Source organism: Phalangium opilio, unplaced genomic scaffold, assembly GCF_054372755.1.
Source record: "Phalangium opilio isolate 3A_F unplaced genomic scaffold, DU_Popi_V2 ptg000082l_1, whole genome shotgun sequence".
NCBI classification, from domain to species: Eukaryota; Metazoa; Arthropoda; class Arachnida; order Opiliones; family Phalangiidae; genus Phalangium; species Phalangium opilio.
The window spans coordinates 10796895-10813336 of record NW_028324189.1 but is presented as its reverse complement, the minus strand read 5'-3'; the positions used below and the strand labels follow the sequence as shown (position 1 = coordinate 10813336).

At 38.6% G+C, this 16442-nt stretch overlaps 1 protein-coding gene across 4 annotated transcripts in view; it reads right to left on the bottom strand.

Annotated features, from left to right (window-relative positions):
* Positions 1 to 116: 116 nt before the first annotated feature.
* Positions 117 to 16442, bottom strand: part of peb (zinc finger protein pebbled) — a 50434-nt gene continuing 34108 nt past the window's right edge. For 3 of the 4 annotated variants that reach the window (XM_089848557.1, XM_089848558.1, XM_089848559.1), the window contains exons 2-3: positions 7274 to 7773; positions 117 to 7162 (exon numbers count right to left, since the gene is read on the bottom strand). In XM_089848557.1, the coding sequence (XP_089704683.1) occupies positions 2459 to 7162; positions 7274 to 7773 (5204 nt within the window). In that variant the 3' untranslated portion in view covers positions 117 to 2458. Of the gene's footprint in view, positions 7163 to 7273; positions 7774 to 15046; positions 15248 to 16442 lie in introns of those variants that run through there. The other variant, XM_089848561.1, reaches the window with a different exon arrangement.

Sequence of the window (16442 nt, the reverse complement as noted above, 5' to 3'; positions counted from 1 at the left end):
TTAGCTGTAATTGGTGCAAAATTTAAAAATAGAAAACCATGCCTTCGGCTACACGTGCTCCCGGAAACCTAGAAAGTTAAGCCTATTTTTTACGAAAAAAATTTAAAAACGCAAAATTTTCAGAATACCATGAATTTTTATTTCAACTTTTTATCTTTTCCACCATTTTACACAACTGAGAATTTTAGGGGATTGATTTGATTGTGAAATAAGGGTATTTTAGGGGAAATGTTTTTACAAAATGTGTGATCAACTTTATTATTATTTTAAATTCCGCGTGATTATGTAATTTTCACGATCGATCGTTTGATATTACTTTTTATTTTCACAAAATATTGCTAGACCAAATTTCTATTATTGCAATTAACTCTCTTTTAATTAATTTCTCTCCATTTAAAAACCGTTTATAATAAGTGCAATATTGTGTGGATGGACTAGAGCATTTTAAATATGTTTTTTTGCTGAGAAAATGTTAGTACCAGTACAAGCTATAAAAAACAATTTCCGTTACACGATAGCTTTAAAATTGGACGGGTGATATTAATTTTAGAACCTTTTTAAATGTGTATTAAGACTTGGTAAAGTTTACAAAAGTTAAGGCTTAACTTTTTTAAGTTTTTTGCATAGTCGGAAAAAGTAAACAAATTTAGCGCTTTTCTAAGGCACAAAAGCAACTTTAGGCATAAGCGGTGCGTGGAAAAAAATAGCATTTCATATTTAAGGCAAAAATGGCGTCATTAAGGCGGGCTTTTCCCCTAAAAATGGGGGTATCCTCCGATTAAAATTTATATAACAATCTTTTTTTTAAAGTGCATTTAACTTTGATTAAAAAAATCATATAGGAATGTATAGTAGCGTAAGATTTAGTGTTCACTATAATATTAACAATTACTACAATATATATCGACGTTTATTGCCCTATAATTTGGTCTTATTCAAAAACATTTACTGGAATTAATGAATATCTTTTCATTTGTTTTTTTTTCTACTTTTATAAAACGATGTAGAAAATGTTTTAGTGATATGCTGGATTTTTGTAATAATAAAATAACTATAACATCTTGAAATATAACCATTGGAAAGATTCTGACTGAAGAGTTCTAGAAATTCTTCCAGCTTAAAAAATTCTTGATATTGCGAAAATTTAAACAAATTTTAAAGATGGAATAATTTTTTTTTGTAAACTATATTTTTTATCCGTAAATTTTATCCTTACCAATAACGATATAATTATCGGAGATATTTTAGAATGTAAATTCTACATTTTTGGAACGTTTTATAATAAACCTAAAAAAGGAATCAATGAAAAACGGTACATGGTTCTTATATATTTACAAAAGAATGTTATTGTGTCTTTTTCTTTCATTCAATTAAATTGTAATTAAAAAAAATGCAATGCAAGTGCTAATGGTTTTTTTTTTTCAACTCCCTATAAACTTTGTACATGGTGCAAAATACATCGAGAAATACTAATGTAATTAATAGCTTTAACGATTTTAAAAATGTTATTTTAACAAGTTATTGTTTATAAATACAATGCGTGATATGATTTTTTTATTCGAATTTCTTGGAATTACGATTTATTTTATAATTCATTGTTAAAAAATGGTCCGATATAAGGCAGCTATAATGCACTTTTATTTTCATCTCCTGGGGTTTGTTTGTTTATTTATTTATTTTTTTATTTATTTATATTTTGATATATTTTTCTTAAAAAGGCTTATTTCCCGAGGCTTACATTTTGTATTCTTAATAATGAACTAACAAATTTTCAAAAAACATTCTATTAAATAATAAAAAATGGTTAAATTTTTTAATTTTTTTGTTATCGGAATGTTTTAAAAGAAAATGTTTTTACGAAAATAATTCATTTTTTTTTTTTTAACTTTTTAATTGAAAAAAAAAATATTAATTGGAATAACTATGGTAATATCCGATTTTTTAATGACTTTGGTGTTTATTTATAGGTTCTAAGCCTAACTTTTTAATTAATTCTAATTTCGATTCTTCGAACTATGTGGGCTAAAAATTCATTCAACTTACATATGGGAACCCGAATTTTAGATTCCATATAATAATTATGTATCTATATATATATTTTTTTATATGTATTACTAATTTTTTTTTACATTATAAACAAGTTGTTTATATTTGTTTAAATCCAGTTCCTTTGATATATAATTGATTTCTCATTTTTTTTTATTTAAAACTCTATCACAAATATATATATATTAACGTTTCGAAATATTAAATTCCCTGAGATCGATGTTCACCATCCACCCTGACTCAATGTATTTCGTTTTGTTTAATTCATGTTAGACTAATTTTAATTGGACGAGAGTTTTATTTTTTGTAAGAAATAATTATAAGAAACTGGACTTATGAGATCACAGATTGGCTAAAAACAAAACGATAGTCTATGGTATGTTCTAACATGGACAAAAAAAGGTTTAACCATTTAAACCTCTTGTACGCCTAACAATCTAGCGGCGGAATCAGCGGAATCCAACATTTGATCAATCATACTTGAATCCTGAATTCCGAGTAGATTTTGTATGAGGTCGGTTGGCCTATCTTCGTCTTTGTTATTTTTAAGTCCACTAGAATTGTTTTTCTCATCGGCACCTTCTTGGTTAATAAGGTACAACAAAGTGTTCTGACTCGGTTTGGGTTTACGTTTTTGTTTCTGTTTCTTGGGCCTCGTGACTGGTACGTTGAGGTCAACTTTAGGGGGAGGAGCCGAGCAGTCGTCGTCGCTACTATCTTGCGCCATGGCCGAACTCGATTTACCAGAATGTTTACGCCTGTGACGTATCATGCTGTGTTTTAACGAAAAGGTACGGTCGCAAACGTCGCAGGTGTACGGACGTTCGCCTGAATGAGTTCGGACGTGACGTCTCAAGTCCTCGCTGGACCAGAATTTCCTGGTGCAGAAGACGCAACGCACTTTTCTACCATCATCCTTGGGTTTGGAGGTGGTACCATCGTCCCCTAATCGGTCCTCAACGTTATTGTTATTATTCTCAGTCGTTTCAACTTCGCTTTCCTCCATGTCCGGCGGAGAATTCGCGATTAAAAGTTTATATTCGTCAGGATGATCAACTTCCAAGTGTGACAAACAACTCTTGCGGACGTCAAAGAAGGCCTCGCATAAGTGGCACCTGTAAGGTTGGTCACTTTGGTCGCTAGACTTATCCGGTGAGCATGGTAACGCCCCTTCTTCGGGGCTATCGCTACATTCGGCTCCCTCGAGGACGTCCTCGTAGCGTTCGGGTTCCGAAGGTCGACTACGATTTTTGGCTCCGATAACGGTGCCAGTACTGGCTGAACCCGTTTTCGTCCAGTGTTTTAAGTAGTAATGCTTCCTCAAGTTACCCTGTGTCGAGAAGGTACTGCTGGGACAAACGTTGCACTTGTACGGGCGATCAGGAACAGTTCTGGATAAAATGTCACTATTTTGACCGTGTTTTCTCATTAAGTGTCGTTCGCAGTTAGATTTAGTAGTGAACCAAATAGGACATCGTGGGCATTTGAATGGTTTCTGTCCAGTATGAGTTAAGATATGTCTTCGTAAAGAACTGGTCCACGGAAACTTCCTGGTGCAGTAAGGACAAGCCACGCTGTTGGGAGAGTCCATGTACGAGCTACGTTTCTTGGTCGAACCGCTGTTAGATGGCGATGACTGGTTATCGCTGCAACTTTCCAATTGGACATTATCATCGTGTTCTTCTTCTTTACTGTCTTTTAATTCTTCATCCTCATCAGGATCTTCGTCGTCATCCATATCCTCATCATCATCTTCATCTTCATCATCTTCCATATCTTCATCATTAGCTTCATTATCGTCGTTGTTCAAATATCGTTGAAATTGTTGCGAATTTGCGGTATCGATTAAGGATGAAACGCTAGCCAAATCGGTCGCGCTTTCTGGAGTCTCTTTCATTTCTTTGACGGTATCGCTTTTAGATGTCGTATCGTTGCATTCAATTACCAAGTCACCCGTCTCGCCGTCCGCTATATCGGGAGCGCTTTCGACACCCTTACCACCAGCGCTTGACACTGACATCAGGGATAATTCCGCGTTGCTACATTCCGATATGAGACTCGATTCATCTCGATTGGTAGGCAATTTAAGATCGACCGGTCCTCCGCTTTTATCGTTGTCTTTGACAGAACCGGTACTTAAATTCGACGCCGAGCCTCCCGCTTTACTGGTTAGGACGACCCTTAAAGCGTCTCGCGTTTTGTTTGACAATGTTTGTACGGTGTTTTTACCCATGGTTGGTGATAAAGTCGGAATGAAGTTGCGACTACGCGTTGGTCTGGCGAATTCCGGATGCTTTCTCTTGATGTGACGTTCCATGTTGGATTTTAAAGTAAAGCCAGCCGAGCAATAGACGCAGCTAAACGATCTTTGATTACGCGGTGATAAACGGTCGTTGACGATCTTAAAAGTTCGGTAAGAACTCTCATCGTGTCCATTAAGGTTAATGTGATTGACTGGTAATGGTATCATGGGTTGACCAGAAGTGGGTGTTGATATACGCGGTGGAATTGGTGTTTGCGAAGACGGTGGTACTAGTGGTAATGGAGTTCGATTTCGTACCAGAAGCGAAACTGGTGGTTGAGGTGTTAAATTCGGCATGGCAGTTGGAAATGGTATTCTTAAGGTTGGGGTTTGCGGCGGTCTTGAAGCGAAGGGCATCCTTCGAAATATATTAAAAGGCTTAGGAACTTTAGGGACGGTCAAAGCCATGGCTCTCGTTTGCGGTAGCTTTACGGTTAAATCCAAGGCGTGAACGGCCAAGTCTAACGGTTCATCTTGAGGAGGCGGTCCGACTTCCGATAGGCTGACCAAACTTTTAGCCACTGATACCATATCTTCCATTGTTGAATCACTGAGGTTGTTAGGCTTAGCGGAGAGACATAACGCGGTAACCGTTAAGTTCAAGGGTTGATCTTCATTAACTGGCGCTCGGGTGAGTGACAATGGTAACGGTAATGGCATTGGTAATGAGGTTGGAATTGTTATCTCCGCTTCTTTGGTTTGGGGAGCACTTTTTGATAAGTCTGTCGGCGCCTGGCGAATGGGCAAGTCAAATGTTGAACGTTGAGGTGGTTGAGGACTACCTTGCATCGGGCTACCGAAATCCCAGTTATGGTTACTGTCCGCGTTTTGCGACGAATCCCATTTCGATGGACTCTCATCGGACAGTAAACCAGATTCCATATCAGAGCAGTCGCTTTGACTATTATTAGACGTGACTATGTCCCGGAGTTTTTCCTTCATTTCCGGGTGTTGCTTCGCAACATGACGAATGCAGTTATTCTTGGTAGAAAATCCTAACTTGCATAACGTACAGAAGAATGGTTTTCGACGGCAACTGTTGTGCAACGATCGTAAATGATGTCTCAGTACCCGATTGGATTTAAAATCCACGGTGCAGTACTTGCAGATTGTCTCGGAACCACTGATCTCTGGTGGTAACGCTTCGGTCGGTTGATCACCCATGTTGGGGTTGTACTGCATCGCCGATCTTATTTCGTGTTTGTTGAACTTCTTGTGTCTCTTGCGGACGTGTCGTTCGCAGTTGGCTTTGGTCGTGAAGGCGTATTTGCAGATGACGCATTGGAATGGACGTTCACCGTTATGCGTTCTCAAGTGACGAATGAGGGTACTTTTATCAGTGCTGTTGTAATCGCACATACTGCAAGAGTACGACGAGAAGCTTTGAGTATGTATTCGATTGTGGCGTTTCAATAGACTAAGTTTCTTGAAAGTAACGGCGCAAAGTTTGCAACCGTAATAGCCTTCGACGATGGCTCCGTCAGTATCAGCGTCCTCGGAACCCTTGACGCTCGAATGTTCGGAGTCGTCTTTGGACGGCGTTTCGGGACTGGCGTTAGCGGAATCGGCCACCATGGGCGATTCTGGCGAGACGCAGGTTGACGACGTCACTTGTAAGGGCGAAGCTGGCGTGGCTACGACGGGTGAGGCGCGTATACCACCTACCAAAGGTGACTTGGACGTGACTGATATAATGGATTGTATGTCGGCGAAATCGCTTGATTCCGGATGTCCTTCTTTACCGAGATTCGGAGGTTCCGGTTTACCGTGTACAAAATAAGACACATTTTCAAAGTTATTCTCTTTGGTTCTATCTTTCTTGATTTTGATTTTGGGTATTTTTCGAGTATCGTTGTTTTTGAGCTGTAGTACTGCCAGAAAATCTTCCTTACGAGCTTCCGGTGGAGTTTTATTGTTTAAATCTCTGGTTAAGTTAATGTCCCCGCATTGTTCCGTCATGCGGTGCTTCAATTGATGAGTTTGCAAATTTTGAGGTGTCAAAAAGTCGCATTCGCACGTAGCGCAGTATGTCCCGCGCGGATCGGTATGAGTGACGGAATGTAATCGCAACGCGCTTGCGCAGGGAAAAGATTTGTCGCATTTTTCACATTCGAAAGCGTGAAAGGCACTGCTGGGTCGTCGCGAATCGCTTTCACAAACGGATTTCGCGATCAGCGAAAATTTATTGGACGAAAAATCGACGAATGATAAGTCCTGGAAACCAACTCCGGGGTAGCGATTAGGTTGATTACTTCCGGTTAAGGCTCCTTTGCAATTATGATCCCGATAAGCCGAGTAAATCGAGAAGGTCCCGTTGCATTCTTTGCAGTATAACGGATCATTCGGATGCAGTTCCATATGTTCCTCAAAGACCAAATTGTCATTGAAACTCTTATCGCAAATGGGACATCTTTTAGGTTGGTTTTCCAACTTGACTTTCTTGTTCGGAGCCTCGTTAGCGTCACTCTTCCTCTTATTGGAATGTTTATTGTTCTTGGTCGTTGTTGTTCCTTGTTGGTTGTTCTCTTTCTTGAATTGTTCCGCGTCCTCTCCGTGAGTGCGCATGTGTCGGTGCATATTTCCGTTGGTGGTGAAAGCCATAGTGCATAGACGACACTTGAAAGGTCGTTCTCCGGAATGTACGAGCATGTGACGGTCTAAGGAACTGGCCGAACTTAGTGTCTTGCCGCAGAGACGACAAGTATGGGAATGATCATTTGGATTGTGTTGACGAATGTGGATGGTGAAATCGTGCGACGTGGTCATAACTTCGTCGCAAAGAGGGCAAACGAACGAACCATTTTCGAAACGATTCTGCAAAAGAAAAAATTAAAGTATGGGTTAGCTTAACTACTTCTAAAGTTTTTTGGTTCATTTCAAAACATAGGATTTTAATATAAGGCGGCTGATTCGGAACCATCATACCTTTGTATTATTATTGTTGTTAACGTTGGCTTCTCCATTTGTCTTTACAGACTTATCATTACTGGAATTGTGGAAGTTTTTGGAATCCGTGGCTCGCATCTCATCATCTAATTGATTTTTCTCCGCAGTTTCATTCCTCCGAGGGTTATTGTTAGCCGAGGCGCCTTTTTTCTTGGACGGTGGCGCTTGGTTCTCGTTAATTATTTCGTCATTGGTTCCATTGACCAGGGACAAGGCTGACAAAGACTTTCCCTTCAGCGTGGACGCGACGGTGGGCGCAACTGCCACTGACGTATTACCATCTTCATGGGGCGGATTTTCGGCGGGAGTGGCTTCGAGCTTCATCCTGCCGTAACCTTTAAAGGCGCGTAATATTTTCCGCCGATTTTCGAAGTTTAAGATACAATTTCCATCGTCGTTTTGATTGTTATCATCGGATGCCAGTAAATTATCACAGTTTAATTGGTCCTTGGGTTTCGTTACGTGGTCGGGTTCATCGTCTGTTGAAGAGACAAGCAAAGAATGGTTTGTTGTTAGAGAAAGGATAGATCAACATATCCTTAGCATCGACTTCGGTTCATTGTGAAGCCATGGTATAACTAAGACTCAGGAAATTGTTTTTGAATTCGTCAAAAGACGATTAAACTGACTTTTAATTCATTCATAAGACTGAAAAATTCACGAGACGAATTTAAAGGTATTGCCTCATATTCACGTGTCTTCAAGTACCCTCTTTGCTTATTAACATAAACCCCGTACACCAAACTTTACATTGAGAGATACGTTTGTTCATATTTAAAAGAAGTTATCCCCTATTTGCTGGGAAATGGTGTCATCCCTACTATATGGCTTTACCAGCTCTAGAGACTAGAGAGTGGAGCGAGAGAGAGAGATACCCAGAGATCGAAGATGGGAATACTTAGAAATGATGCAGCCTAGTCATTTGGGAAAATGGAATTACATATTAAGGGATGCCTATCTTCATTGGAAACACTCAACCATGCCACCCAATCATTATAAGAAGTGAGGAGAGCTCTAGGCGAGGGGAGACAAGAAATTCGACACTGGATTCTATATATGCTCTAGAACTTAGAAGCCTCTACGTGGATTGGATAAAATATAGATGCCTAAACCTATACTTCCTATAAGCTCTTCTAGAGTATATTATTAGATCAGATCGGTCAAGGCTTAGTACTCATTTCTATTACGACATGTTAAAGCTAACTTGGTTTTGTTCCTATTGGAGGATAGAGTTAAAAGTAACTAGTCAAGGCGTAGAAACAAGTTTTTCAATTATAATTACGATGTACAATAATCGCTAGGTAGCACGACGATATAAATAAAATTAATATTTTTAAAAATCAAGATATTTAACCCTTATCTGACCTCTTATACACCCAAACTTATTTCAAATTATAAACAAAATCTTTAAATAAGTCGTTAAGATGACTTTATCAACTTCCGTTAAACGTCAATCTGCACAGCGGCCACCATAACTTAAATACTGGCCAAGCTTTGCAGTGCAGTGTTATAGGAGAAACATGGTCAGTTTTATCGACCGTTTTATTTTAATCACAGATGAGGTCTGTCCTAAGGGAGTCCTTCTCATATACGGGATGATATTCAGGTAGAACTAAGGTTCCTATAACGATCCTCGTGTATTCTTTCCAGGTAAAGCTTCCCTAAACCTGCATGGGTGCTACACATTACACAGTTGATCGTTTCCATGGTAACTATCCAGTACACAGAAAGAAACCAGGCCGTCGACGAAATAGCGTTAGCGCCACTATAGTTTCTATATGGTGTATAGTTTCAAAAACCAAAAATTTTAAGGACAGAGCTACGAGGAGCTATATTTATGTATGCTATGAGATGCTAAGTACGCTTGGGTATCGATCATCTCTTAAGTTACCCTTGACTTCGAAGAAATATCATATATCTCAAATTGCTTAAGACTAAATATAAATAAAATTCAAGTCAGGTGTACAAAATACATAATTGTTTTTGGTGCCTATTCCTTTAAATATAACATTTAAAGGTACAGTATAGGCCTTTCACGAAAAAAAATATACATTTTTTCAAATTGTAATAGTAACTTCTTATGTAAGTTATGATGATAGAACGAATAACAATAAAAGAATAATCCCAAATTACATCTGATTTTTTTTTTCTCTCTCTCTCTCTCTCTCCCCTTTTTCTTATTTTCTATCCAAGATAAAAGTGAAGAAACCAATTCTGATCTCATCAGCAGCGAGAAGTGTCATTTTCTGTTCCCAATGATCCCATTAGTAGAAAATAAGAAACGCACCCTTTCTGAGTACAGTTTTTTTCCAGAGAAGTTGGGATGTCGACGTATGTATATATATGAATTCAGAAAGATCTCTAGCCAGCTAAGATATTTTTGGAAGCCCGGGAAAGGTAGATGGAATAAAAAAGAAGTTTTATGAATCAATAATCCGTCAGAGAACGTGTACGATCCCCCTTTGCTTGCCCAGGGTTCATACAAGATTTCCTGAACCATAGCTGGTATTTCCAGATATAAAAGAGTACTTTTAATACGTTTCCAGGCCTTAACGGGTACTTCTAACAAGTTTCCAGGCCTTAACGGGTACTTCTAACAAGTTTCCAGGCCTTAACGGGTACTTCTAACAAGTTTCCAGGCCTTAACGGGTACTTCTAACAAGTTTCCAGGCATTAACGGGTACTTCTAACAAGTTTCCAGGCATTAACGGGTACTTCTAACAAGTTTCCAGGCATTAACGGGTACTTCTAACAAGTTTCCAGGCATTAACGGGTACTTCTAACAAGTTTCCAGGCATTAACGGGTACTTCTAACAAGTTTCCAGGCATTAACGGGTACTTCTAACAAGTTTCCAGGCATTAACGGGTACTTCTAACAAGTTTCCAGGCATTAACGGGTACTTCTAACAAGTTTCCAGGCATTAACGGGTACTTCTAACAAGTTTCCAGGCATTAACGGGTACTTCTAACAAGTTTCCAGGCATTAACGGGTACTTCTAACAAGTTTCCAGGCATTAACGGGTACTTCTAACAAGTTTCCAGGCATTAACGGGTACTTCTAACAAGTTTCCAGGGATTAACGGGCACTTCTAACAAGTTTCCAGGGATTAACGGGCACTTCTAACAAGTTTCCAGGAATTAACGGGCACTTCTAACAAGTTTCCAGGAATTAACGGGCACTTCTAACAAGTTTCCAGGGATTAACGGGCACTTCTAACAAGTTTCCAGGAATTAACGGGTACTTCTAACAAGTTTCCAGGAATTAACGGGTACTTCTAACAAGTTTCCAGGAATTAACGGGCACTTCTAACAAGTTTCCAGGAATTAACGGGCACTTCTAACAAGTTTCCAGGAATTAACGGGCACTTCTAACAAGTTTCCAGGAATTAACGGGCACTTCTAACAAGTTTCCAGGGATTAACGGGCACTTCTAACAAGTTTCCAGGCATTAAAAAGTACTTCTAACAAATTTCCGGGCAATAAAGTGCGAGCTAGTAAAAACAACTATCCGGGACTTCCAGATATAATTTCCCCGAGTTTTTATGGCTCTCTCCATGTCTTGACGTTTGTTATGAACCCTGTCTCTTGTACCTGAATCGTACCTGAGACGAGAGAAGGAGGGAGAATAAAAAAATATCCAAATCTTTGGAGGAGGATTTTTTACGGGTCCAAAAAAAGGTTCTAGAGCACCACCGTCCGCCGATAAAGTTCATTCAACTTGGCATCACTCTTCTTGAAGAAGAGATTTAAACCGAAAAAGCATCGCATCTTTTCGCTCTATATTCGAAATTGCTCGCTTTATCCCGAGCAGTGCGAGTTTATTTCGGACATCTAGCGCAACCAAAAACGAAAAAGCTATTCCTCAAGATACGACCGTTAACCAACCGTCTTTCGGACCAAGATGAGGCAAACGGTGGTAAAACTATAAAATATTCTATTTTTAAGACATTTCGGGATTATTTTTAGGGATGTTTTTTTCTACTCTACCTTTCAGCATTTAAGAGATATAATATTTAACGTGAAACTTGATGGAATTTATTTTTTTAGAGACTGACCTAGTTTCGAATTCGATTGCGGATTCGGAGAAAGACTGAGAGAGAGAGAGAGAGCTATTTGTTATTGCATCCCCCCTTCTCTGGATTGTTGGTACTTTTTTTACGAAGGTGATGGTGTTTTTTTATGACGAAATCGTATATTTTATCACGTGACATATTAGATTTCTTATAAGGGATAAGTATAAATCAATTATAAACATTTCATTACATCCAAATAAATAAATAAAGTAATGAAAATAAGAGAGAATTATGATTATTAAAAATTAATTACCGGACTACTTGCGTATAAAATACTAGGTATTTACAAATAATTCAACCTGATGATGCATCTGTAAGATGCGAAACTAGTCATCGGAGCTCGGTAAAATTTTTCCGAGTTTTTTAAAATTTTATTGCGTAAATGAAGTTGAATTATTTGTAAATACCTAATAAGAGAGAATATATGAAAAGGAGTGGCAGCTCGAGTGCTAATTTTCTTTAAAACCACTTTCTTAAGCTCTCTATTTGAAACAATATTTCCTCTTGACGTATGCTACATTTGAAAATAATATACGAGAATCGTCCCAAAAACATTAAATAGTCTTAATTGCGTAATCATTTCAGGTCTATTATTATTATTTATAAATACTTAAAACCATAATTCGTTAAATTCCTAAAATTTCTACGTACATTTTCACTTATAAACCACCTTATTCCGGTTAAAGGCAGACTTCCATCGAAAAGAGTTCTATAGCGAACTGAAAACCGAGCATCAAGTCTAACAATGGAGCGACCGTGCCGATTTTCGAAGCCCCGCTGGGGTAAAATATGGAAGGGTTCTATCTAACTGAAAGCCGTGCAATGTGGTTCTAGCGAACTGAAGGTACACAATAGAGAATTTCCTTCAGGGGAAAGCATAAATTCGAGAGGAAATAAATTTAAAATGATTTCTATCGTTCATCTTCAGTTCGCTAGAACCACATTGCACGGCTTTCAGTTAGCGAGAACCCTTCCATCTTTTGCCACAGGCTCCCAGCGGGGATTCGAAAATCGGCACGGTTAGTCTCGACGCTCGGTTTTCAGTTCGCTAGAACCCTTTTCGCTGGAAGTCGGCCTTTAAGAAATTTAAGAAAAACCTTTATTTTTTTATTTATTTTTTTGGGGAAGTTGTCAAATTCCGTTTGCTTGGAGCAGCCTCTATAGGGCATAAAAATATATAAAAAGGGAAGTCAGATTCTATTTCCTTAGAGGATGGAAACGGACGATTTCCGAGAGGAAACAAAAAATTTTAAACACAAAGCTACAGACGCGAAACTAAAGCCAGCCGAGGGACCAATTGCGTATTTTTCACTCCATTTCATGATGAAACCGAACCCAAATAATCTTTAGTTCTGCATGGAGGAATTCGAAATAAATGAGAATAAGTCCGCGAGTCTATTTTTAAAGAATTACATTAAGGAAAACGAAGAAAAAACATTGGCTGACGTTTGAAATAAGTTCTGTGAACAAATAACCAAGCGCGCCACGCCTCGTTTCGCTTACTGCTTACGTTCTAGACAAAAAAAATTAATTACATTTAAACGATGTATATGTTTTCATCCTCATTACAAAATATCTACATCCAGGTATGTACCGGAAGAGACCATGTCTCTTCCGTGGAAGTTTACGTTCTAAAGTAGACTATATCTATAATGCGGAAGTTTGAACTTAAGATGTAACGGTAATATTTCGAAAGACGATATTATATAGTCCTACCATTTTTGGTCCTACCAAAATAAGTACATAAAGTTATATCGTGAGACATCGCTTCGTTATCTTAATTAGCGTTAAATTTTCACCTAATTAGTATCAAAGCTCGTGATATATTAACCTAAAATAAATTAGACTGAAGCTATTACAAAATGACCATGGCATACGCGTCATCCCAAATGCTTAACTTGTTTACTTATTTATTTAGAAATACCAGAAGTAAGATGAGACTAGAAGTAAAGAGCTCTAGAATTGGTAGTAGGATTTTATGCCGCTTCCATCGCGCCTACACTAGAGAGAAAAAAATTGGTCGAGTTCCAAAAAAATTTCCTACACCCTTCGCCTCAACCTAAAGCCGCGGAACACGGACGCGGGTGCTTGAATCTAGTTCGGCCGTCTACCGCCACGAGCGTCTCACGTTTCGGAGGGAATATTCCGAAACCGCTACCAGAGGGTCAACCGTTGGTGTGTTACCAAGAATATTTACTTTCGCCAAGTGAAGAATTTGGTTACCTCGATACTTCTAGTCTCATCTTACTTCTGGAAATACTAGAGAGATATGGCCGTGAAGCCGCAAGCCATGGCTTGGGTATATACATACTCATCACCATATATTCCGGCCTTATTTACAGTCAGATTTCAATGAAACATGGTTCAAATTGTAACCCAAATTATCCTCTACATTACCCAACCATCATTGAGGTCAAAGGTTATCTCCAACCCAAGGTATTTGGACTATTTCCCTTCCACGAGAGTAAGAATGAAAATATATATTCTTAAAATTGTAGGAATGAACTAAAGGTATCCTTCAAGGTATGCTAAGAAATCGATTATTTTATAGCCGTGCCCTAGATAAAACGGTCCCAAAAATGGCGCTGGACGGGATAATAAGAGAGAGAGGGAGAAGCTACTAAGAGGCTAGCTAGCGGGGACGAGAGAAGACCGGACGAGAAAGAAGCCTTAGATAGAAAGAGAGAAGAGCGAGAAAAAGCCCCCTACGCTAAAAGATGATCCTAAAAATGTTTCTCCCCATCGATGAGCAGGTAAAAAATACCTCCCCAACTTCTCCCTCGAACCTAAGGAACCTCAATCTTCGCTACACAGCTGCTCCTTCTACGTATACCTCATGCTATAGCTAGAGTACCGGTACCAATAGGGTTTTCATATAGCTCGGTCGGGGTCAAAGGTTACGTAGGCTATACGAAGCTCAAAGATCATAGGAAGAGGCAGCGGGGGTTAGAGAGAGTGGAGAAGCTTCTGCCCAGTTACCATACCAATTCGGACTATACGGTTGGTTGCTATGGTAACCATGGTGATACAAAACACCGCGGGAGTTGGGAGAAACATTAGTGATATACCGGTATTATCAGGCCCAATCTTTTGTAATGTACATCTTTTTTTTCCAAACTAAAATTGTGATTAAATGGCAGGTTGATTGGTGAATTGCGTTTTAGAGATGAATTCGAATTAAAGATTGGAGGAACTAATTTAATTATCATTTGACTTAATTTCATATATTTTAAATTAATTTAATATTAGGATGATGCATTGGGGTTACTTCTTAAGTATGGCATTAATGTTTATTGTCATTCATTTATTAACGGATAACGGTGCTAATTTAGAATTGAAAGTTATTTATGTTTAAATAATGATAAGAGTAATCATTTTAATTTTGATTCAGTGGATTAATAACTGATTGAAGTCAATTAAATATCAAGCAAGCATAATTAAAACCATGCAAATCAAATCAACTAATAAACCTTAATTAATTTTAAAATTAAAACAAAAAAATATCTCATCAATTCAATTAAAACGTATTAAGATTAGAAGTACAACTGAATTTAAATGAAACATAAATAAAAATAAAAATTAAACTAATTTAAATATTAATTACAATCCACCATCCCAAATAAATAAATAAATAAATAAAATCAAATACTTCGAAAAGCAGACAAAAATTCTGTCTCACCTTCAAAATCAGTCAGAGGTAATCTAATTTCTTGATAAAAGCGAGATGGTGATGATACCGTTCATTTCACCCATAGCAGGCGGCAGACCATTCTTTGAAAAGGGATACGCGAGATTTTTAGGAGCCAAATGAGACTGAGTCCGTCAGAGGAAGAAGATCAGGCGGGAAAAAAGTAAAGAGCGATCTAGTCTCCGAGAGAGGAGAGGAGAATCCGGCGACCAGCCAGGTATCGCGGCTAAAAATCATCCCCCCCCCCCTCCTTTTTACTCCAGGTACGCGAAATCACTCGAATCGCCCCCTTTTCCTCTATATAGGTAGGTTTTATCTCAGTTTTCCTCCAGCACCAGAGCTCCGGGCAAGTCCGGTAAAATGCCTGGCTATTTCCCGTCCTATCACAGGGCGTGTGTACGCTAATGGTTACCATAGAAACCGCGGGAAAGTTGCGCAGGAGCTGTCCGAATGATGGGGAGAAACGGCTAGGCAATCCATAGGAAAAATTGCGTGGATAGGTTAAGAAATATTTGACCATCAGCAAGAAGTCATTCATATCTAGTTTAGTAGGGAGAAGGTATAAATTCGCCACATTTATAATCTAGCTTTATCTCCAGTCCAAATGTAGGTCCCGCCTCTAAATTACAACCAGCCAGCATCTCATTGGTTCTTGAAAACTCACGTCAGCACGACGCGAATGACGAAAATTACAGTCATATTTTCCGACTGAGGAGAGGCGAAATAGCCCGGTATCCTTTTACGTCCCCCCTTGTATTTTGAAAGGGGGACTGGGACTATGGCACGCGAATACTTAGGCATCTTATACCTTCTCCCTAATAAACTAGATATCCCTTCTTGCCATCAGTTACCTAAGTTCCTATTCCTATAAGGTTTTGCTAAGCCTAAAGTGAGGTCAAACACAAAGCAGACTAGATTGGATCCTGAGTTTGCGAGAAAAGTCATACGGTTTTCCCCCATCGATTTCTACATTCTTAACCTGTCTAAATCGAGAGACTAAAATCTCGAGCTGGTCTTCACGTGACCGACAGAAACCTCGAGGAAAGAGCGCGGTGCTGGCAAAGGTTTTCAACCGACGGAAATGCGGCTGTGAGAGAGGGTTTATGGGGGTGGTGATAGCCAAAGCCAAGAAAACAAATTTGAGGGAAGATTGAAACAAAAGGGGGTCGTCTATTAAAGACAATGGAATGGACACTACCTTAGTAAATTTTATCAAGACAATAGCATGATAGATTTCAATGTTAAGAATTTCGTAAGATAACTTTTATCTTTTAAAGATCTCGTAATAATAATCTTGTTCAAGGCGAAACTTCGGAGTTCGGACTCTGTGAGAGAGAAAGTCTACTACGCTCCTCTAGGCCTAATGTTTGTTTAGAGTTAGACCACT